This window comes from Grampus griseus (assembly GCF_964374135.1).
Source record: "Grampus griseus genome assembly, chromosome: 3".
Classification (NCBI taxonomy): Eukaryota; Metazoa; Chordata; class Mammalia; order Artiodactyla; family Delphinidae; genus Grampus; species Grampus griseus.
Window position 1 is genome coordinate 131,425,830 of NC_139019.1, and position 24,557 is coordinate 131,450,386.

At 40.2% G+C, this 24,557-nt stretch overlaps 1 protein-coding gene across 3 annotated transcripts in view; it reads left to right on the forward strand.

Annotated features, from left to right (window-relative positions):
* The first annotated feature begins 4,840 nt into the window (after window positions 1-4,840).
* Window positions 4,841-24,557, forward strand: part of SGCD (sarcoglycan delta) — a 410,168-nt gene continuing 390,451 nt past the window's right edge. The window contains exons 1-2 of one of the 3 annotated variants that reach the window (XM_082652258.1): window positions 4,841-5,029; window positions 22,838-22,893. In XM_082652258.1, coding sequence (XP_082508384.1) covers window positions 4,855-5,029; window positions 22,838-22,893 — 231 coding nt within the window. In that variant the 5' untranslated portion in view covers window positions 4,841-4,854. Of the gene's footprint in view, window positions 5,030-5,236; window positions 5,309-22,837; window positions 22,894-24,557 lie in introns of those variants that run through there. The other 2 variants (XM_082652259.1, XM_082652260.1) reach the window with 2 other exon arrangements.

Genomic DNA, 24,557 nt, shown 5'->3' on the forward strand with positions numbered 1-24,557 from the left:
GCTTTTCAAATAAGTTGCAGAATACAAAATTAATATATAGGAATCTGTTGCATTTCTAAACACTAACAATGAACTGTAAGAACTAGAAATTAAGGAAACAATCCCATTTACCATCACATCAAAAAGAATAAAATACCTAAGAATAAACCTACCCAAGGAGGCAAAAGACCTGTACTCTGAAAACTGTAAGACACTAAAGAAAGAAATTGAAGATGACATAAACAGATGGAAAGATATACCATGTCCTTGGATTGGAAGAATCAATATTGTTAAAATGACCATACTACCCAAGGCAATCTACAGATTCAGTGCAATCCCTATTAAAATACCAATGGCATTTTTCATAGAACTAGAACAAATAATTTTGAAAGGTATATGGAAACACAAAAGACCCCAAATAGCCTAAGCGATCTTGAGAGAGAAGAACAGATCTGGAGGAATCAGGCTCCCTGACTTCAGAGTATATTACAAAGCTATAGTCATCAAAACAGTATGGTACTGGCACAAAAACAGGCATTATAGGTCAATGGAACAGGATAGAAAGCCCAGAAATAAACCCACACACTTATGGCCAATTATTTTATGACAAAGAATGCAAGAACATACAGTGGAGAAAAGACAGTCTCTTCAATAAGTGGTACTGGAAAAATTGGACAGTTACATGTAAAAGAATGATATTAGAACATTATCTAACACAATACACAAAATTAAACTCAAAATGGATTAAAGACCTAAATGTAAGACTGCACACTAAAAAAACTCCTAGAGGAAAACATAGGCAGAACACTCTTTGACATAAGTTGCAGCAATATTTTTTTGGATCCATCTCCTAAAGTAATGGATGTGTTTAAATTGTAATCAAAACAACTCTTTAAAAAAGAATGATTTAGCGTCCTGTTTTCAAATAAGTCAAAAGGTTTTATTTATCCAAAGTGTAAATATGAGGGCCAAATACTTACTCATCCTAGATATTGGCAAAAAGGCAGGAGATGATGCAGACAAAAACCCATGTCTCTGTGGAGTTTATATCCTGCTTTAGAATGAAGTTTTCTCTTTCATGCAATCCTTATGATCAGAATTTCTAACTGACCTTTATGATCAGCAGTTGCAGCATCGGAATGTGCTACAGGGAGATATACTTCAGTTGTTAGTTTTAGAACATTAAAAGTAGAAATCTCTGAAAAGCAGAGAGATCAATATCTATAAAAGAATTCCAGCCGGAGTGGCCATTGTAGAGAGGATTCAGAATCTAATGGCAAGGATTAAAAGGTATAGGAGGAAGGAGACTAGTCTAGTGATCTAGTGTAGTCTAGAGTCCTTTACAAAACTGAAAACCAAATAGACAGTATTAAATAACAGCAGTACCGATATAGTCTGAGCACTTACGGTGTGCATTACACTTTGCTGAGTGGTTTATTATGTGTTATCTCAGTTAAGCCTTATAATACTCATTATACAGATGAAGAAAGTGAAACAGTGTCAAGCTGTAACTTTTTGAAGTTAAATACATGGGTCCTACAAATATCAATATAAAATGAAAGTATGTCGAAGATTTTATTTGACTCATTAACTATGAGGGAATCAGTATGATGGTAAGACTGATTCTGAGACCATTTAAGGAGCTCCTTGTTCATAGGTACATTAATAAAGAATGTTAACAAAAGATCGCTAGACTAGATACAAAACCAGTGAATGTCCTATAGGGCAATAGACTATAACATTTGGGATTATATTTTATTTTTTCAGCATTTTATCAATGATTTATTTTTTCTTCTTTTTTTAAAATTTTTATTTTATATTGGAGTATAGCTGATTACAGTGTTGTGTTAGTTTCAGGTGTACAGCAAAGTGATTCAGTTATACATATGTGTGTGTGTGTATATATATATATATATATATTCTATTTCAAATTCTTTTTCCATTTAGGTTATTACAGAATATTGAGCAGAGTTCCCTGTGCTATACAGTAGGTCCTTGTTGGTTATCTCTTTTAAATATAGTAGTGTGTATATGTCAATCCTGAGAAATACTGTGTATCTTTAACAGGCAAAACTCTCCAAGGTAACTTGTAACTTTACTATATTTGGGATCTTTATTCAGTTGTCAACAGTGAATCAGACAAAGCACATTTCCCTTAAATAATTCCTGAGAGGGCACGTTAAACAATTGCCACGCATGACTTTGATAGAATGTGACTACCTTTTGGTCTGATTTTCAAGTTTTGGATAATTTTTCTTAACATTAGAAGATGTAAGTAACTTTTTAGGATTTTCCAGCTAGTAGTAATGAATTGAGTCTATACGGAGGTATCCCTCTTCAAATATCCACGCTGAAATGAGCCATGTAGCTAGTTTACGGAGAGACATCAAAGCAGCATCCTTTGGATTAATCACCATTTTTCTGCCTTTATATAAAATCTGACCTTGTTTTTCCAGTTGTTTTATGTTTGGGTTGTTTTTTTTGGCTGTTGTTTTTTTGTTTACCAAAGCATTTATAAACCACTTAAAATTAAGAGCTACCCCTCCTCTTTTGTTTTCCCAAAAGAACCCGGCCACCCCAACATGATGAATAAGTAGTGTGTGATTCATGAACCACTTGCTATGATTGCCTCTGAAACGAAGGCTCTGGAAACCCAGAGAGAAATCTGATTCTTTAGAATTTGTAGCCACTGTTTCCTCAGTAAGACTTCTTCCTTGACCTACAGGATTTTTATTTTGTAATTGTTGCTGTTAATTTAGGACATTGCAGTTGCCAAACCTGGAAATTGCCATTGTTAATGGTCTTCTATTTTTAGAATGGTAATCTTGAGCTCTTAAGGTTTGGCAGAAGCTCCAGTTCTCTCTGAACGGCACTTTGTTGAGCCTCATGTAACTGACTGCAGATTTGGTCTGACTGTTTACCTTGCTGGTGAGTTAATCTCGAGGAGAGACTTCAGTGTTAGGTGTAGTGAATAAATGAAAAATAGCTGTGTGGTTGGCTAATGTTCCAATAAAGCATTAGCACACCTGTCTATGTTTAAGGGGGTAGGCCCCTATTGTGTAAAGGTAACTTGGCAGAAAACTTAATTAGCCAATCAGATAGTTGATTCTAGGAACTCAAACTAGATGCGAGAGTACAGTTGTGCTTTTTGTTGAGAGAAAGGGTCTGGTTTTTGCTGGATTCAATAAAAGGAAAAGTAAACCAAAATTTATAGGCACTATAATAAGCACTTTGCATGGATTATCTCACCAAATTCTGTGAGCTGGATTCTGTTTTTACCCCCATTTTACAGGTGAGGAAACAGGTCCAGAGAGGTCAAGCGAACTAATCAGAATTCACAGCCAGTAAGAGACAGAGCTAAGATTAGACCCAGGCCATCTGATTATAAGCCTTCTTTTGTGAAGGTTAGATGATATGGCCTTTCCCAAATGATGCTGGGAAAGAGAAAGCACATGGAAAATTCACCCAAATCTTGCTTTCTAGCATCAGTTCTAACATTAAGAGTCTTTGCACCTCTGAACATCTCATCTGTGTGGACCTCCATTTCCCTTTGTAAAATAAAGGGTTGAAACAATTTGGATTGGATGGTCTCTGGGGTTCCCTCCTCCTCTAAAGTTCTTTGATTCTATAATTGTGTCCTGACCTTAGAGGTGCCCATGCTCCCTTCCCCACAGACAGACACACTGCTTCCCAAGGCAAAAATTGAATCCTCCTTTTGCAGTTTGATGCTGAACTCCGGATTCTGCCACATCTATTATTTACAGCAGTCCCTCAGGAATACACAGTACTTTTAAAATCTGGCAAGCCAGTTCTTTAAAATAAGTTGCTAGCGGGATATGATTTTTGGAAGTAAAATATGAATACCCCCGAAACAGAGAAGAATAAAACTCAAAATAAATGAGGCTTTCTCTTTAAATCATCGTTTTCTACAATGTTACCTTGACAACTTAGCTTTGGCTCTTTAGAGAGGGGGTTTTCAGTGTAGGAGAAGAGGGGTGTCCTCTTTGTATCTTTAGAAATTTCCTCTACGTTTTATGGAAAGAAGAAATCTCAGAGGTAGACTACACGATCCAGCAGCATGTACGTGGGACATCCTGATGGAGGGTCATCCAGAAGTAATCTCAGGTGCAGAGAATTATGACATTCTGATTAAAGTTACCTTCTTTTCTCCTTTCTATTTCCTGTAACCACAGCACACATTGCAACAGCCTGCAAAATGTTACATTTGGGGACCAGCGCACTTAGACAGCAGAGAGCCACAAAAGTGCCTGAAAAATAATTGCATTATTTTTAGTGGCAGCAGTAAGAGATGCACACGTCAGGTTGAGGGGACAACTCAGAAGTACTGAACCAATCTGGAAATGCCAAAAATATTGTTCCCCCTCCAGCAATTGATCCTTTGAGCAAAGACAGAGGCACTGGCAGGGAGGAAGATCAAATGAGAATTCCCATCTCTCAGCTGTAATAGGCTCGTTATCAGGACTGGCAAGAGTTGGGTTGGGGTGAGGGGCTAACAGGGGTCAGCTGGGGGCTGTCAGCACAAGGAGGAAGTTGGCAAAGGGCGGCGTGGAGCGGGGGAAGGAGACTCAGCTCCAGCATCGAGCGCCACAGAGCAGAGGCCGCGTGGAGAATGACTGAGAAATCAGTATTGGTTCTAGAAGCCGTTGCCTTTGTGGTTGTGTGAGCCCAGCAGCCCCCATGGGCGCTGGGGCAGGGGAGCGAGTCTGTGCTTGACACACGTGTTTCCCATTGAGAGCTGAAGCCGGCCCAGTAGGTGGGAGTTGGCCTGACAAAGGCGTATTGAAGTACAGGCAGAGTACGGTTTCAAAGCAGTCCGAAAAAGCACGGGAATGCTGTTCAGGAAATTCTTCAGGCATGGGCAGGGACTTGGCTCCAACTCTGCAGTTGGAAAATCTGGCTGGGGCAGCTTCTGAACACAGGCTGGGCCTGCTCAGCCTCTGCAGGCCGAGCGGCCGCCCCCTTCCGGCCTCCCCACACGCGCCTGGATCGCAGGGGATTCTCTTCAGCCGCTTTGTGAAGCAGAGGAGAGGTAGGGAACTGCTCAGTTCTTGCATTTTTTGCAGGCTTTCTCTTCGCTTTCTAAGCCTGCTGTTTGTTTGCAAGTATTCTGTGTGTCTGTGTGTGTGTATGGGGGGGCGTGGGGAGTTTGTGGGTATGTGTATGAACAAGTTAGAACTCCATCACTTCAACATTTGGTGTGGGGTTGTCTGTCATCTTTTCTTCCCTCAGCCCCCTTCAAGAAGTGATTTTCGGCAGTACGCGTTGGAAAGTTAGGGTTAAGCTGGCAACACGACTGTGAAAAAGCAAAGTATGTGAACTCTTGTATTGTCACCCTGCTCCAACAGTCTGCAACTTTTCTGTGGGGAAGGACACTTCGTTGGCAGGAAATATAATTTTAGATGAGACTGTCTGTGTTCTTTGCTTTATGAGAATTTGGAGAGGGACGTTTTTAGCAGAAAATGGCTCTCATTTTAGAGGAAATCGGCGTTTGAAGTTTCTATTTTGGATCACACTTTCAGAGTGTAGGAACAGATACGTGTATGTGAGTTCCTGGCATCTTTTATTATTATGTGGGATTTTGACTGTCATTAAGGAGCTCAGTGATATATTTGCCTAGAAATATGCTGGATACAACATTTGTAATTCTGTTTCTAGAATAATTTTCAATTTTTTCTGAATTGTAGAAGTAACTGGCAGTTCTTCCCTCAAAAAAAAATACTTCTGTGTTTTATGAAGTGTAGACAACTAAAGAGTCACAGAAAACAGTAATTTAGTCAAAATCATTGTTAAAAGACAGACATACAATAATGTGAATTTTATTTCATTGATCAATTGATGTTATTTTACACCTTACTGAAAAGAGTGATTTTCTTTAAAAAATCAAATTGTGGATAATTCTTTTTCATACATATCAACTATAATGCAATACAGATTTTTACCCCTTCCTCGAAAGCTATATCTTATTCTATACTTAACATTTGGAAAATACATAGCATAATATAATTGCACTTAAGAACACTGTTCAGTTCTGAAAGAGCTGGACTCGATCTCACTACAGCTTTGTGATTACTGGCAGAACCATCAGCGACAGCAATGGTGTTTTCTAAAGGGGCCTTGGCCAAGAGTCTGGCTGGGGAAACAGATGAATGAATGGGTTCTTGGCTACTTCTTGAATAGCAGAAGAGTGGCTAGAACTCTCACGGTGGACCTCAGTAAAATAGGTGTGCATTGACTTTGGTTCTCAAATCTCTCAACAAGTAGCTGATAGTAGAGAGTTAGATGAATGGGTGAATAAAGAGTGGGGGGGCTGGACTTTTTCATATCTTTGTCTGCGTAAGACCTAGGATAAGTGCGCAGGCATTGTGTTTTGTTGGTTGAAAGTCAGCCCTCTCGGCCAGCAATTTTACTTTCTCCACAGTTTTGCACTTGGAGGAGAGAATTAGGAAGAAAGTGACTGGAAGCAGAAATTCTTCTTCTGAGAGATGGCACACAAATATTTTCTTCATGAGTGTCATCTTTGGGTTGGGTTGGGATGAAGAGGGTTTGGGAACTGTTGGACATGGGATAAGATAGGACAGACAGTGACTACACTTGGGTTGCCTATGGAATGAGCAAGATGCCAAGAGATTAGGAAACAGCATGAACCACAGCCAAACACACTGCCAGTGAAAAAGGAGACTGTGAGCTCCAATTTCATACTCCTCTAAATTTAGTGTGCGTTGAGCCTTGAGCAGAGCAGGCGTGAAATAGCAACTTCAGGTTGCAGGGGTACGAACAGCATTGCCTGAAACTTGGAAGAAAGTCTATAGTTGCCCTGTTTTAGAAGTATACGAGGGGAAAATCAAGTTCCCTGGACATTTAAAAAGGAAAAACAAAGAGGGGTGTGGGAGGGTAGAGAAGAAGAAATCCAGGGCAGAGGTAGAGGCTACAGGGAGGGAGGAGTGGCCACACCACAAACTGGGCAGCAGGGGCAGAGGGAGATCTGTGCACAGGAATGAAACATACATACTAGAATAGCAAAGCCCAGCGGGCACTGATTGGTTCACCTTGAAGTGTGTGGCTAAACCGTGGCCTCAGTGAGGAGAATGGTTTTACCCTCTTCACAATAGAAGACCCCACGGTCAGTCTGCCCCACTGTGCCTTCTGGAAGCAATCAGAAAGCACATTTTGTAAGAATGGCATCGCCCAAGGGTTCAGATTTCGTAAGTGAGGAGGGAGCAGGCTCCTGAGGCCTTATTTTTAACCCATATTTATTCCATCCAGAGATATTCTGCTGGGAGTGATGAGTGAAGGGACCAGGTGGAGATGGGGGAGGGATGGCAGTGAGCATAGCTTGTTCTAGGCCCTGCCCGCGTACACTTCATCTTTAAGACAAACATTTGAAAAGGAATATAGAATGATACATATGCTTTATTTTAATGCATGAATTTATTGAATTTTATTTCTTTTTTTAATTTTTAAAAACCTTCAGGGGCACGTGCCGCATTGTTGGTGGAAGTATTTAATATTAATTTCATAAGGTGAGGAGGTTCATGGAATTATGGATTTGACCATCTGGAAGGGATTAGGGCCATCCTGTAGTCCAGAATTTCTTGAGTTGGGTAATATAAAGACTCCTTTTAACAGGGTGAGGGAAAAGATCCACGCCCCCATTGTTGATTTAACTGCTTTTATTATACTGCAATTTAAATATGTACAAACCAAAAATACCCACCTAGGTAATCACCTCTCTATTTTAATCATTCTTTAGCATCTATAAGACTACAATAAATTTATGAATTAAATGCCAAGTAAAGTAATAGTATTCAGATTATCAACATTGTTATTTTAGGTAGAAGATGCTTTACTGAAATTTAATAAGGCCTCGCCATGAACATGGGACTGACAGTTATCTGGAGATTATTTTGATTCTAGACACTCAAACTCTTATATCCTGGATATAGACTTGATTCTTCCATGACTTTTTTTCTCTTCAAATGTACCTTCATTTGCATGCCATGATGTCCCTTGATCTGCACCTTTGAAGGAATGTTTCATTTTGTATGATATTACACTCTGCTCCTTTTTCTATTCATGACAATTAGAATCAAATCACTTATTGCCAACATGATTGTACACTGAATACAAATGCAGACACCAGAACTGCATGGTAGTAGTCATAGGTCATGAATTGGATCTGCGTTTCCTAGGACAAAATTTGGGTAAATAAAATAAGTACGTCAAAAGAAAAGAGAAAGAAAAGCACAAGAACAAATTTGGCAGAGAACTCTCAGAGTCCTGAGAAAATCTGAGAATCCCTGGTGCCTTGGAGACTCTACCTTAAGAGGTGCCGATTTTGGCCCGTTCTGGTTCCATGGAAGAACCTCTGCAGGAAATAGGAAGGAATGGCTCTGGAAACACTCCATCCATTTTTCTAAATAGCACAGCCACTTTTATTTGTTTCATATATTGGGATTTTCAAGAGATTTCATTTGAAAAGAGAGTTTTAATGCCCTATCAGTAAAGATTGCATTTGGCTGCAAGTAATAGAAATTGTGCTCATAGAGTCGGAAAGTATAAAGCCTTACCTTTTGTGCATATAGATGTGGACTACACCTGGACAGTCCAGGACTGTTGCGGCAGCTGAGCGACGTCCCTAAAGACGAGTTTCCTTCCTGCTCCACTGTCCATTCGTTCATCTCCACGTGTCATGTTCAAGTCAGGACAAAGGTGGCAGGACGTGAAGGGGAAAAATACTTCTCCTCATGAGCCTTTGCCCCTTTAATCAGGAAGGGACATCCTCCCACATAAAGTTCCCCTCACTTCTCAGAATCCACACCCAGAACTGGGTCATGTGCCTACTGGCCCCATGCAGTTTCATTACCAGGATGGGTGGAGGTCCTCTGGGTATGGAATAGGAGCCCACAGATCCAGATCAAGAGGTCTAGCACTGTTCTAAGAGTCCATTGCTTCTATTTTAAAGAAGTGAACACTGAGACTAGAAAAGATGTGTTAGCTGTCTAGAGAACACAGGCGTTCAGAGACAATGGCAGTGCTGCTTGTTCCTTGACTCTGAGTCTGGAGTGGACTACTTGTTATGCGTGTTGGCTTAATAATGAGAGCTGAGTGATGCTTTGGAAGCCGTGCTACAGAAAGTAACGTCATGGAGTCTTAGTATTAGAAGGTCCCTCAGAAATCACCTGGTTCCATGGTTTCTCAAAACCTTCTGAATCAGAATTTCTGAGATTAGAGTTGGGGAATCCCTCTGTTTTTAAAAACTCCCCAAGTTATTCTGTTGAAGCCAACCAGACACTGGTCCACAGAACTGAGTTGCTTTAATACTGTTGGAGCTAAATCATTATTTACTACAACAGTGCCATTTATAGCATCACTGACAGATGTCAGCCAGATGTGTCAGTCATTCATTCAGTGATGGAGAACCTCACTGTGCTGCGAGGCAGCTTGGGGCATTGTTTCTCATCTCCGGCCTCCTCAGATTGGGCCACATTTGCATCTCTATACTTTGTAACCCATGGCCATTGTCATATTCTCTTAAGGCACATTTGAGGGTGGTAGGAGGACCTGGTACAGGAGTGAGGTGAAGAGAGGGAGTAAGGGTAGCGGGAGTCGGAAGTCTTGGGATAGACTCTGAGTCCACTAAGAGCTGGCTCTCAGTTTTTCCATCTGTAAAATAGGATGAGATGCCTGTAAAGTGTTTTCTCTTTCTCATTTTCTATGGTTTTGTTATTCTCAAGCTCTCCCGTTTCTTTATGAATGTCTTGAACTATTTCATCTCTCCCTTATCTTTTCCTGTACTTTTCTTTTTACCCTTCTCTGAACACATTCCAAGTAACCTCCTCCTGACAAAAATACTGTTCCCTGAATTCAATTCCACTCATCTGACAAGGGCGTGTTCCATGAACAGGACACTCTACATCTGTGAACCAAAGGGGCAGAGGGTGATTGTAAGTGAGAAGCAGCCCAGTAAGAAAGAAGAGTGAAAGGTGGGATGATCTTGTAGCAGAAGGAGAGTGATTACATTGTGAAGTGAGCCCAGGCTGCGAGGCGTACAGACCCGCACTGTGACCCTGGCTGTGTGACCTTGGACGAGTTACATCCTCTTGATGAGCCACAATTGTATCATCTTTAAAATGAACATGGTAGCATCTACCTCGTAGTATGTTGTGAGCTTGTGCTTAGACTGCCCTTAGCATGGTGCCTTGCACACAGTAAGGACTTAAGTATGTCAGATGTATATGCTTAACATCATCTCAGCATGAGGCAAACTGACAAAGAATGAAATAGGCAGATCAAATGATAAAATGAAACATTGAGACAGTCAGCAGAGGAGGGTTTTATGCTGAGTGATCCAGGTTACTTTTTCTTTGTTGCCTTAATTTCTCTGAAGATTCCACTGTCCTTTTTCTTTCACCTTTGCTGCCACACAGAAAGGTGGTCATGCTTCTTATGGTTTCAGATTCCTTTTGTCAAGTGTGAACTGCCTTCTGTAAAGGAAGCCATGTAAGCTGTGGCCTATTGAACAGGTCTGCAGGACTGGGGGAGGGACGTGTCACCACGGTTCACTAAGTGTATAAATCCTGTGAGATTGATTTGCTCAAAATCTTTGCTGGTGGTTGTCCTAATGGAGCTCCGGGTACGTAGGTGGATATGGAAGCGATGGCTTTATTCTTCTTTTTAACCAGTAATGCAGTGGCACCTGTTACAGTGAACACAGTTTCCTGATAAAAACCATTTTGCCGGGGATTAGAAATTTCCTCCTTGTTCAGACCACAGTCCTTTGCCAAGGTGACAGGATCGGACTCTCTAGTGATTTCCCTGACTTCTAAATAATATTTCGGAATTGCTGGAAACCCTGACGTTATTTCCCAGGGTCAAAATATTTAAGCACTGAAACTACTCTCATAAAGCTCAGATAAGTAAGTAAATAAACATCAGAGAGAGCTCCTTGCTCCAAGCAAGTCATTCCACACCACGCTGTTGTCTCCACTCCAACCGGGTTTGTGGTCCTGGGCCAGTGTAGTCAATGAAAGAAGGTGCTTCAAGCCTAGAGATGCCTGTCCTTTGCCTCCTTTTCTTACCTGTAGTTGTCTTCTCTCCTCTCTAGTGTTCTCTACTCTTTCTAGCTCTTTCCTTCTGTGTTTTTATTCCATGCCCTCTTCCTGTTGCCAGTTTCTTTTTTCTCTTATATTTGTTCAAGATGTTTACCAAAGTCATCGGCTTCCCTCAGTGGGCAGGAGGGTTGGCAGTAGACCAGAGTCTGGACAGCAGAACTTTTACCATGTGATGATAGACCTTACCTCCTGGGCTGGCTGTGACCTTCAGAGGTTTGTGGCCTCCTTTCTGTTGCTGATGAAGCTAATCCTGGTGTTTCCCAAGCCGAGGATGCAAACACCTGGTCACAAACTGGCAATCCAGGGCTGGCCTGTGGACACATTTTGACTCATGAAGTGTTTTGTAAAAATCGACGTAGTTACAAAGCATTTACATGTACTGAGATATTATGTACAAATTTAGATATATAGATTATCTAGAAAAAACTGCAGAAGGGTATCCCTGGTCTGATTTCTCATAGTGTAGCAGTTGGGGGGATTTGGGCAGCACCTGTTGCTTTAAGAGGACACATGTCCGCTTCATTCAGTGACCCCCCACCTGCCTAATCTGATATCAGTAAGCTCTCAAGAGGGTGTCTCATCTGAACCACAGGATATAGAAAATGATTCGAGTGACCATTTTTTCAATTCTTCCAAGGGTGGTACGTATAGTACCATTCTAGATGGATAAGAGAGAAGTTAGGACATCATGACTGAATTCTCTCAGAGGGCACTGTTGAGATGGGCTAAGTGTCCACTAGGAAGAAATGCAGTAGAACAGTATGGTGGCCAAGAGCATGGGTCTCAGAGTTAGACGTTCCTTGGAATCAGCGCCTCATAGAATTGTACTCAGGATTAAAATTTTCAAATGTGCTAGAAATCAAAACAGTCACTGCCTTTGGGGTTGGGGATTGATGAGGAAGAGGCATGAGGGAACTTTCTAGGGTGATGGAAAGGTTCCCTGTCTTGACTGAATATTTTTTACACAGATGTACAGATTTGTAAAACTCGAGCTGTGTAGTGAATATCTGTGTATTTCAGTAGGAGTAACTTATAACTCAGTAAACATATATACATATGTTCATGTGTACATACAGACATATGTGAAGGCATGCAAAGTGCATAATAACTTTTAGCTGTTATTGTTTTCCTGCTTTCTGGACACTTTAATTTAAAAAAAAAAAAAAGAAATAGGGCTTCCCTGGTGGCACAGTGGTTGAGAGTCCACCTGCCGATGCAGGGGACACAGGTTCGTGCCCCGGTCCGGGAGGATCCCACATGCCGCGGAGCCTGCGCGTCCGGAGCCTGTGCTCCGCAACGGGAGAGGCCGCAACAGTGAGAGGCCTGCGTACCGCAAATAAATAAATAGGTAGATAGATAGATAGATAGATAGATAGATAGATAGATAGATAGATAGAAAGAACATGACTAAAAATGAGATGAAGAGATTTTCCCTTCAGACCACAGATTTCCCTTCAAGCATTTGAGAGCACAGGTAATAGCTAAAGATCCTTGCCAAACACAGTTGTCAAAGGAGAATCTACTGGATCAATGCTAATTTTATGGAACTATTGAATCACTATAGAAGGATGTGCTTAATTTGTTGTAACAGGTTTTCATGATGCTGTAAAAATTTATGGGTTTCAGAGACATATCAAAGATGGTTTATTACCTGGGAAAAAATGCCTGTACTTAGAGTAACATGCACCCTGGCTGAAATACAGTAGTCCGTCAATAAGTATATGAAGAATTGTCTTAAAATTACTATCCATGTTGAGAAATTCTAGCTAAAACTGTTACCAAAACATGTTCCTAATTAGTAATCACACTATTCTGACTAAGTATATACACATATCTGGAAACATTTAACACAAGAATTGGAACAGAGTTTTCACCCAGGCACTCTGGGTTCAAATTCTTGCTATGTCATTAACAAGCTGAATGACTTCGGGTAGGTTGCTTAAGCTTTCTGTTTCTCAGTTGCCTCAACTGTAAAATCAGGATAGTACTAGCACCTGCCTCATAATTATATGTCTGTGACAATTAAATAAGTTCAGTATAGTGTTTAGAACAGGGTCTGGCACATGGTAACCACGACGCAAGTATTTATCAACAGTTTTGTATTCTTGGTGGTTTTGTTGTGATTTGCCTTTGGGTATTGTTCAAAAGGCATGTGTATGGTGGTTGATGAATGTGGTGTCAAACAGGAGTTTCAGTTGAAAAGACTGAAGCCTGGAATTCGTGGGAAACGCTGTTTTTCAGTTTTAGCAGACTTTGGTCTTGGGACTAAAGTCTCCCTGAACCTAGTTTTCTCATCTGTTAACTCATGACTTGATATTGTCCATGTCCTCTTCAAGCTTTGTGTCTCATTCTCTGATCTTAAGTGTTGGAGTCGTGTTCATTATTATTTTATTACACAGCTTGGTCCCCAAGTCACAGAAGCACTGTAGAGGCCCGACTGCGATTGTCATCATCTGGTTCTGGGCAGAATCATCCATGGGGACGTAAGAAGCCCCGGTTTTGTACAACACAGGGTAGCTGAAAACAATCTGTCGCTCCTATTGAGAAAGCTGGTTATAGACGAGGCCACAATGGGTAGATGCAGTGCCCTTTGCATGTGAAAGTGACACTATTAAATTTGCTCTCAGTGTTTGAAATTATTTTTCCTGTTCAGGGTGTTCAGTTTACATTCTTTCCTGGTTTTCAACTTACAGTGTCAAGGACCACGTTTAGAATGATGTCTGAGTGTTATGCAAAGCCAGATCTCCCTGACTCTCCAGGTTCCTTCCAGTCTGCTCAGATATTATTGTACTTTCTCCATGAGGTCAGCCTCTCTCATGCTCTTAAAGGTGGAACCTGCCCAGCTCTTCACCTGCTACCACTGCTGATCTGCCTTTTCCTGTCTTTTTTGTTTTTTTGCTCTTTTACCCGTAGCCCCCATTGTCTTATGACAGAAGTTTCAAACATAATTTTCATGTTGATTATCTGTCTCTCCCGTCGCTGCCTCCTGTCACTGCCATGAGATTAGGGACCGGTGGCTTTGCTCTTTGATGTGTCCAAATGCCTGCAATAGTGCCATGAGAGGACCTGAGGAAAACAGAGTTATCAGGTGGTGGCAGTGTATATGCCCTTTTTAAATGCATCTCATACTAAATATACCTAAATGGTCATTCTAAATACCTTGCATCTTTTTTTTAAACATCTTTATTGGAATATAATTGCTTTACAATGTTGTGTTAGTTTCTGCTGTATAACAAAGTAAATCAGCTATACATATACATATATCCCCATATCTCCTCCCTCTTGCGTCTCCCTCCCACCCTCCCTATCCCACCCCTCTAGGTGGACACAAAGCACCAAGCTGATCTCCCTGTGCTATGCGGCTGCTTCCCACTAGCTATCTATTTTACATTTGGTATTGTATATATGTCCATGCCACTCTCTCACTTCGTCCCAGCTTACCCTTCCCCCTTCCTGTGTCCTTAAGTCCATTCTCTACATCTGGTCTGTGTTTTTATTCCTGTTCTGCCCCTAGGTTCTTCAGAACCCTTTTTTTTTTTTTTTAGATTCCATATATATGTGTTAGCATACAGTATTTGTTTTTACCTTTCTGACTTACTTCACTCTGTATGACAGACTCTAGGTCCATCCATCTCAATGCAAATAACTCAATTGCGTTTCTTTTTATGGCTGAGTAATATTCCATTGTATATATGTGCCACATCTTCTTTATCCATTCATCTGTCGATGGACACTTAGGTTGCTTCCATGTCCTGGCTATTGTAAACAGTGCTTCAATGAACATTGTGGTAAATACCTTGCATCTTATTCAGCGAAAGCTAAGTCTTTGCCTCATTCTGTGTCTACTGGAAGGAAAATTGGGCCTGAATTTGAGTCCAGACCCTAACCAACTCACTACTTAGGAACCCTTGAGAACATCCCTTCATTCCTTAGTACCTCGGTATCTTAATTTATGAAATAGTTTTAATAAGATTGATCCCCCAGAGTGCTGTCAGGAATGTGTGAGCTAATGTATGTGAAAATGCCTAGAACAAATATGTATGTGTGTTTCACAAAGATATTGAGCTGACACCTCACACATCTAAATCTCTAGGACAGTGAGAATTAATGTTTGTAATTATATTGAAATATTTTCTAATTCATCAGAGATAAATATTTTGAGTTTAAATAGAAGACATATTAAACTTTGGAGGAGAACTTTGATAATAACATCTATAAAACACACACACACACACACACACAACACACACACACACACACACACACACTCATGCATACCTTAACCTAGCAATTCAGCGTCTCATGGCTTCTCTGAGCGCTCTGTTTGGACATATGTGAAACTTATATGCCCCATTCCTGTGGCTTTAAATAATACTCATATGCAGAAGATTTACACATTTCATTTCTAAGCCGTCTTCCCCCTGAATTCCAGATTCATTTCTATGTGCCTTTGTGACACCACCCCCATGGATTCTTCTGTGCATTTCAAAAATCAGTGTGACTTAACAGAGCTCTCTCTCTCTCCTCTCCTCACACTCCATTTGCCTCCTGCCCCGTGAGCCACTATCCTCTCAGTGTTCCCCATCCTGATAAATAGCACCATCATTCGCTCTGCTGCTCATGCCAGAACACTGGCATTCTCCTTGACTCCTGTCCTGCACACACCCTAGGTCTAGGGAATCAGCAAATCCTGTTAGCTCTACTTTCCAGACAGATTCCAAATACAGCAACTGGCCACCTTCTCACTCAACCTCTACCCAAATCTGGGCTACTGTCACCTCTCTTTGGGTGACTTCAGGAGTCACAGGCCCCTGCTTTCTCTACTGGCACTCTTGGCCCCTGCAGTCTATTCCTTACAGAACAGTGAGAGTGATTCCAAAGTGAAAATCTGATCACTCCTGCACCTTGGTTCTCTGATAGTTACTGTCACAATCAGTGTCATACCTATGGTTTTACTGTGGCGTATAAGACCCAATGTGCATTCCTTCTGCCTGCACTTCCAAGCTTATTTTCAAACACGCTCCCCCTTGTATGCTCTGATCTAGCCACACTGTTCTTTGAACATGCCAAGTGGGCCCCTACCTCAGGGCCTTTGCACTTGCTGGTGCTGTTTCCTCTGACTGGAGTGCTACTCCCAGATGTCCTCATGCTTTACTGTCTTGCTCGTTCATGACTTTTTCTCAAATATCTCCACCACAGAGAGACTTTCCATGACCGTCCTACAGACAGGAGCCTCCCTGGTCATTGCCTGTCCCCTTCTCTGGCTTTACTTTTTTTATTCATAAGACTTATCCCAAGAATAAGTATGACAAACTAGATGTTTGTTTATCTGGTTATCATTTCCTCCACTAAAATGTAAGGTCCAAGAGGCAGGGAATCTGTCTTTTACCACTGAATGACTAGTGCCAGCACATGGTAATACCCGTAAGTATTCATTTGTTTAAATGAGCATTGGTATGAGAAAATTAGTGGAAACAACCTGTGTTCACCACTGAAGAGCTGATTAAGTTAAATATCCTGTGCACATACAATTTAAAACTAACTTTGAGAAGAAACAGATTTCTGTATTTTTTGTGGGACTATCACTGAGCTATGTAAATGGACCAACTTAGATGAAGAACAATAAAGAGTGAACATATGCCCTTCTTTCTGTGAAAAAGAAAAATTTAAATGTGTGTATGTATGCTTTGAATGTATATATTGGATAAAGGCTGTATGTGTATTGAACATTTCTTTAGGGTTAAGAAGAAGGCTGGTAATAGTTGCCTCTATGGAGAAAGGCTGAAAGTGTAAATGAAAAAGGTTTTCTTAACTGTATCTTCTTCAGCTCTTTTAAATGCATGCACTTGTCTAATTTTTTGCAGTAAAAACTCTTCAACATTTACATATTCCAATTCTTAAAAAACTAAAAGATGAAATACCTCACTTTTAAATTAGTCCAAATATTTATTTAAATAGAGCATGCCACTCCTGGACCATTTCATACAAATAGGCATTTACTTTTCTGGATGATTGTTATATCAGAGCTAAAAGTGAGGAGTTTATTACCATTGTCGAAATTGTGCCAAACGTTAGGTATCCAAGACTGAAGCCTTGTATGGCTGGGTGAATGAAAACAACCCTTGAAAAGCACGTAATTTGAAATCTGAGACCTCAGAATTAACCTGGTAATGGAAAACTATTTACGTGCCAAGATAATCCAAAATGACTTAGATTTACAACAAACTCTAGAAACTGTAATGAACCTGGGAGAGAACTTCTTCCTGCTATTTATATAAACTGGTTACAGTTGTAAACAGTGATGTAATTCATGTTTACTTTTAAATGTTCTGGAAGTTGTAAGGTGCCGCAGCAGCGTTAACAAACCCTAGCTCAATTGATTTGTATCACTTGTCTTATTTCTAAGTAAGTGAATGTATTTATTAGCCTAGCCATGTTAATTCTGTACTCTTCATAATGTAGAAGGCAGAGTATAGTTAGTCCACAGCTTCTCTCTGCAAAGCCCTCCTTTACCCTTTCCTGTGAGCTCATTCAGTGCCCACCCTGCTGGCCATCCTGCTTAACTTGAGGATGCTCTTAAGGTCGAAATGCTTGCTCTGTCCTCTGCTGGAAAACTTGTTCTACCTCTAGGTCTCGCCTTAATTGTCATTTGGTCAGAAGGGCCTTCCATGACCAGTGTGGTTCACTCTCTACTCTCTGTCATGGAACCTTCTTTGTTTCTTTCCCCCCACCTAACTTTAGTTCTAATGGTTTCATCCATTTACTTGTTTACTGTCCATGTCTCTCATTAATATACAATCTTGATGAAAACAGAAATATCTTACTCTTCCTTTTGAAGACCTAGATATACCCAGGATCTGCTGTGGTACCTGGCACATAGTAGATGGTCAAAGATTTTTTTTTCTGTTTAAAGAAAAGATTGAGATCGGGGTTTCCTCCACAGACAAGTCTGTGCTTTGCCACGTTTCTTTGCCCCATGGTATGTAACTGTACAGAGAATTGCAGTCGTCACTCCCATAAGTCCCCTTACGGAATAAGACATTATGAAGCCTAGTGGGTAGAAGAGTCTAGCAAGCCTTAATAAAATGCCTGCCAATGCTTCCTTGTCCTCAACCCTATTAGTGGAGTGGGTCGTGGCCCATAAAATTTTATAGGCTCCAGAGAAAAATCATCAGGAAACTTGGTAGCATTGATGTGTCTTTGGAAGGTTTACTGATTGTTTTTTAATCATCCCTCAAAACATAATGCATTCTTGCACAGCAGACTGATAATGCAGATACTGTAACTGTTTCTAGATATCTCTTTTATTTGGGGAGGAAATAAAGAAAACATGTGTTCTTCTCCTGAAGAAGAATCCAGCAGAAACAAAAACACAACTCAGACAGAAAGTGATGGTTTCTAACAGTATTATTCTAGAATAGGTGTTCAGCCTCATGAAATGTGCCAGCTGTATATGTTTCTGCCCCAAGACCTTCCATCATCCTATTATCAACTGGTAAAATGTAGGAAGGAGGGCACTAGAAGATCTTCCAGTAACTATTTGGTACCTACCAGATTTAGGAAGGGGAGTGAACATGGGTATGACCACTTGAGTATGACGAGGCTGGTTTCTGTGTTAAGATGTCAAAGTCGTGTCAAAGTAGTGGGATTTAACATTTTGAAGGTCAGTGTGGGAGAGCCTTAAGCTGGGCATTTAATGTGACTTCCTAAATTAGAGGGGCAACAGCTACAGGGTCCGGGTACCACTTAGGCTGGGCTTGGCTCAAGGATCTTTGTAAACACGTTATAGAGAGCATGGGCTTTGTACAAATTGTATGGCTTCTGTGATGTTGGACATTTGTGAGGCCGTTGGAAAAACCTTCAGGTAGCAGAGTCACTGAGGTCTTGGTGGTGTGAGCAGTGACAGAAGGGGAACCAGGCCACACAACCTAGGAGGAAGTTCTTCACAAGTCCAAGTCATAAAAATGGATCCTCTCCTTGAGATTGTCACATTAAGTTAGTGTCAAGGCCTTGATTCTGTAATGCTACATGATCTCAGGTATGAAGATTTGGATGCATGAGACCATGAGGTTACAGCTCAAAGCCATGCTTTTAAAATGCCCATCCAGAACAACCTTCTTTGGAAACCCCATGTGTGTTATACTTGGCAACTTTTTAATTAGCCATGGTTATGGTGGTTATTATATTATGACATTGCCTTGATGATTGGTGATTCCTCCGTATTAATGGCAAAGCAACAGAAAGTTTCACTACATTCGTTCTCTGGAAAATATAATCCTATTGCATTTTGTGTGCAAAAAAACAGATTATCTTTAAGTCAACTGGATTTGTTTATGAACAGGTGAACACTGAAAAGAGCCTCATGAAGGAGCAGAGTAATGCTTTGTAGTTAAGTCTACTTAATATCAGTATATCATAGTTGCATGTGCCTTAGGAAACAGAGGCACATTGTGTAAGTTTTCGTTCCTTTGCTTCTGATCTTATAGCTGTTTACTTATTACCGGAGGATACGCTCTGCAATTTAGCATTGGCTTGATTTTTATTCATTCACTGAACAAATATATGCAATTGTGTGTGTATATGTGTATAATTATACATACACATGCGTAATTACATATACTTACATAGATGCATACACACACACACGCATTGTTTAGGTGCTACTAGAGTTCAAAGAAGTTTTAAATACTTGGAAGAGTTTGGGATATATTCAGAGGTGACATATATCACTGTAAAATATGTTGCATGACACTGTAAGAAGTTCCCAATGACTGATGGAAAATACCGTTGTCTTGTGATTCTTAAGAAGAGAGTGTATTTGCTTAGAAAGATTCTGTTTTCAAATTTACATGCCTGGTGCACCGCCACAGATAAAAGTAGGCCTCTTGGGGAGTATATTATACTGATCAAGGTTCACTTTTGCTAAATTATTCAATTTTTGAGAATGCTTTGATGCATGATTGGTATAGAGGGAGGGGAAAAAATAAGAGTGTTAATCACATCAAAAGAGAAATATTTATTCTGCACCTGTTGTGGTCTAGGCATTGCTATACTCTTATAAATCAGATTATCACTCCCTTGTTTCAGATTCTGCCATGGGTTTTCAATGACTTTTCAGTAACATCTGAACTTCTTACTATAATCTCCAAGGCCCAGCATCATCTGACTCGAGTCAGCTTTTCAGCCTCATCTCACTCCCATCTCTGCTTCACTCATTACAGCCAGTCCCACAGGCCTTGTCTGTGTTGGGACACTTGCCTTTGCTTTCCTTCTTCTGCCTGAGATAGTTTTTTTTTTTTTTTTTTGCCCCTACCCTCACCTTGCTGTCTTTTTCTCATCCTTCAAGTCTCAGCATAAATGTTACATCCTTAGAAAGTTTTCTCTAGATGAGTGTATATAAAATACTTTTCATCCTGTGATGCTCTCTTGAACATTACCAGATATATTTCAGTGTAGATACTTCACGTGTTTCATTTTGTTTCTAAGCATTTACTGCACATAGTCCCCCACCACCCAGCCTGTGAGCTTCATAAAGACAAGTTAACTCTTCTTCCTTGTGGTATCTTGAGACCCTTCCCGCGGTATACAGAATTTGATTGACCATCAATAATTATTTGATGAGGGAGTAGACGGATGAAAGACATTTAGATAGGTCCAATTTGAGATGGAAACTGGAGTAAAAGTGCTAAGTTGAGTTTAATTCTCATAGAAGTACAAAATGAAAGTATGACACTGGACATTGTCTCTGAGATGGGAGCAAGAGAACGCTAACTCATAATGTGAACTTGGGAGAAAGAGGCAGAGAGGAGAGTTTGGGAAGACAGACAGTAGTCAAAGATAGAGGGAAGAAGCCAGAAGTGTCATGAATATCAAAGAAGGACAAAATTTCCAGGGGAGGAGGGGAAGTTGGCAATGACCAAACACCCAAGGAAAATGGGTGTTAAGAAGAGTGCATTGAATTTTGATCAGGGACATCACCAGTGATTTTTGAATGGGCCATTTCACTAGATAGATGAGAGTATGAAGTTTCTAGCCTTTGCCAAGCACCTGGAAACCTGGGCATTAATAAGAGTAAAGTTAGGCAACATGTGGAGAGGATTATAAAGGTAAGCTAAGATTCTGTTTAATGCCAAAGAGATTTAAAAACCAAGCGCCAAAGGCTGCAAAGAGCATAATATTCAATATACTGCTGAAAGAGGTTAATGGAAATGAAAGCTCCAGGGTAGGAATGCAGTGAAAAAGTGAGGGATGGCAAAGCATACATTTAGGATACGGGAGGAAGGTGGGTAATCCTGTGAGAAAAAACACAAGTAGAGGCAAAGATGGCCCAAGGATGCTTTTTTTGTGTTGGATGTAAATTCGCGTTCTTAAAACGTGGTCCTTGGGCTTTTTATATCCAGAATCAGTTTTGGTGCTTGTTAAAAGCACAGATTTCTCAGATGCACCCCAGACTTACTGAATTATTCCTTGGCGTGAAGCCTAGGAATCTGCATTTATTGCACTTATTGTTTGCCTGGGTGGCTCTGACACATTCAAAAGTCTGAAAATCCCTCCCAGTGGAACACAGATAAGTGTACCTCTCATTGAGCCCAGCTAGGCAGTGACGTCTTATGAGGATGTTCCACTGAGGTTTTGATGTACACTTGGGGTTCTTTATGGGAGGGACCAGAGGACTCTCCAGGTTTGGTGAAGCCCGAAGCTTGAACAATTTGTGGGGCTGTTTTAAGGAAAAAACTGAAAAAATTAGAAATACAAACTCAAGAAAACATGACTATGTACTTAGAACGAGGAAATTAAATTATTAATTTTTAAAAGCTGACCTATCATAAAATCCAGAAAAAATAATATTAAGTATCTGACATACTTTTCCTACAGTTTTTGGTGGCATATCCTTTGATTGCCTCTTCATATGAAGGTGCTACCACTTCCTCTGTAGACAATAGAAAGATAATTGTCTCCTATGCTGATTTCAATAAAACTTTTTTTTAAATTATTGATAGTTGTGAAGCATAAAGCATGCAATTTTATGTACAGAATTCAGTCACACGGTGCACACAACCTGAAAACACAAGAATTCTGATTAATTCTCTTTTCCATGATTTCCGTAAGAAAAGAAAAACTGTGGGGAACATTTATTTTCTGTGCTGCATTGAGTATATTCTTGACAGGAGAGAATTTCTGTTTTGACTGGGTGTCAATGAGAATTGAATTCTACACTTGAAATTTTACGTAACTGATGATTAGAAAAAAAATTTCCACCTAGCTTCTGGCTCCTCTAGTATCCACGTATTTCTGGTGCTGGCCATCATAGGACGTGTTTACATGGCAATGTGTCCTTTGGTCATGTACCTTCATGACAGCATGCTTGTTGAGTTGGAGCCAAGGATGGAAGGAGAATTCCTGGAAGACATTCTTATACGAGGGGAGCTAGCATAATGTACCTCTACAGGGAGGTGTCTGCAAACCATGTAAATACATACCACTGCACCCGAACTATGCGAGCCCCCAATTCAACTTCCTCTTATTCGGACCTTCAAGATGCATGTAAATCCTCCAAAACCACGCAACATAAGGGGAAGGTGAAAAAGGGTCTTTTTCATCTTACTTTAGTTGAGTTTTACAAAAATGTATGATGGCTGTTAATACACTACTAGGACCCCTTCCGGGGCCATGGAAGGGACTTGGATGAGGGAGGACCTGAAACTTCAACTTTATTCCCTATACAGCAGATTTCTCCCAGGAAGAACCAAAAAGAAACACAGATTGGAGTCTGTCTTTCCTCGTAAGTTTTTCTTATTTCAACATGTTTCTGTTTTTGACTAGAAAAATTAATGTACTCAGCTTATCTAAATTTTCTTTTTCTAAGCAGGATTATTTATAACAGATGTATCTGTTACCATATTGTTTGGCTGGCAACACTTTGTATTCTTTTTTCTTTTTTTTTTAAATAATTTTATTGGAGTATAGTTGACTTACAATGTTGTGTTAATTTCAGGTGTACAGCAAAGTGAATTAGTTATACGTATACATATATCCACTCTTTCTTAGATTCTTTTCCCATATAGGTTATTACAGACTACTGAGTAATAGATTACTTTGCTTTACAGTAGTTCCTTATTAGTTATCTATTTTATATACAGTAGTGTGTATATATCAATCCCAATCTCCCAATTTATCCCTTTCCCCCCCACCGCCCCCGGTAACCGTAAGCTTGTTTTCTACATCTGTGACTCTATTTCTGTTTTGTAAATAAGTTCATTTGTACTATTTTTTTTTTTAGATTCCACATATAAGTGATGTCAACACTTTGTATTATAATCATTTGTACAACATGGCCTCCTTCCTCCCTCCCTCCCTCCTTCTGTCTTTCCTTCCTTCCTTGAATTGCAGACTGGAATGTTTTGTTTGATGTGATTCCTTAAAGTAGGCAGGAAGTATGGTGCTGGTGGAAGAGCCCTCATGACATACAGAATCAGGCACTACACCATGTATCAGAGGATCTGGGTTCTGATCCCCGCTCAGCTTCTAATTCACTGTGTGGCTTGAAAGGTCACTACTTCCCCTTACTGTCTTTGAGCTCCTCAGCTGGTCAGTTAACATGGGGGGAAAAGTCAGTGGTTTCTAAGAATCCGAAGGTTCTGTAGAAGTGCTTCAGGGGTGGCCAAGCCCTCACTCTTGCTTTAAAAAGGAGCTCTGCTGGTCTGCTTTATACTCTAGAATTTATTTCAAGATTTTTGCCTTGAAATGGTTGTATTATGGAAAAAAAAAAAGGTATAACTGATTCATTTTGCTGTGCAATAGAAACTAACACAACATTGTAAATCAACTATACTTCAATAAAAGTCAATTAAAAAAAAGCAGCAGCAGCAGCCAGGGAGGTATCTGGCTTAATAACAGCAACAGCAAAAAAGGCATTTTAAGATAAGCTGTCCCTAATGCCTGGAATGACCTGTGGAGCTTTCCAATTCCATTGTAGAGCTCAGAATTTGATTTTGTATCTGTTAAAAGTTTGGGGTTCTGCTGCATAGTCAGGGTTGAGACATTATTCTAGATCAGTGGTATGCAACCTTGTCTACACTTTAGGATTATCTGGGGGACTTTTTAAAAAATTCCTTGTGATTATTATTTAATTAACCTGAGTGTAGATGGTTTAAACGCTCCACAGGTTCCTCTGATGTACATCAGGATCACAAAATCCGAGTGGAGATAATCATTGCATCTGTCAAGTTCAAATCTGTGTATGAAAAAAAAATCACATGTATGATGTCCATATCCACAGCCTGATAAATATTTATTGACCATGTCATTTCTATTTTATAGCTAAATTATGTAATGCCCCCATCGGTTGGGATAAATGTCAGAGAAAAGGCACCTAGTGTGCTGGCAATATCGCTAGCTTCTGTACACTCATTTGTCAAGAATTTCTCACTGTTCTTCACACCTGCA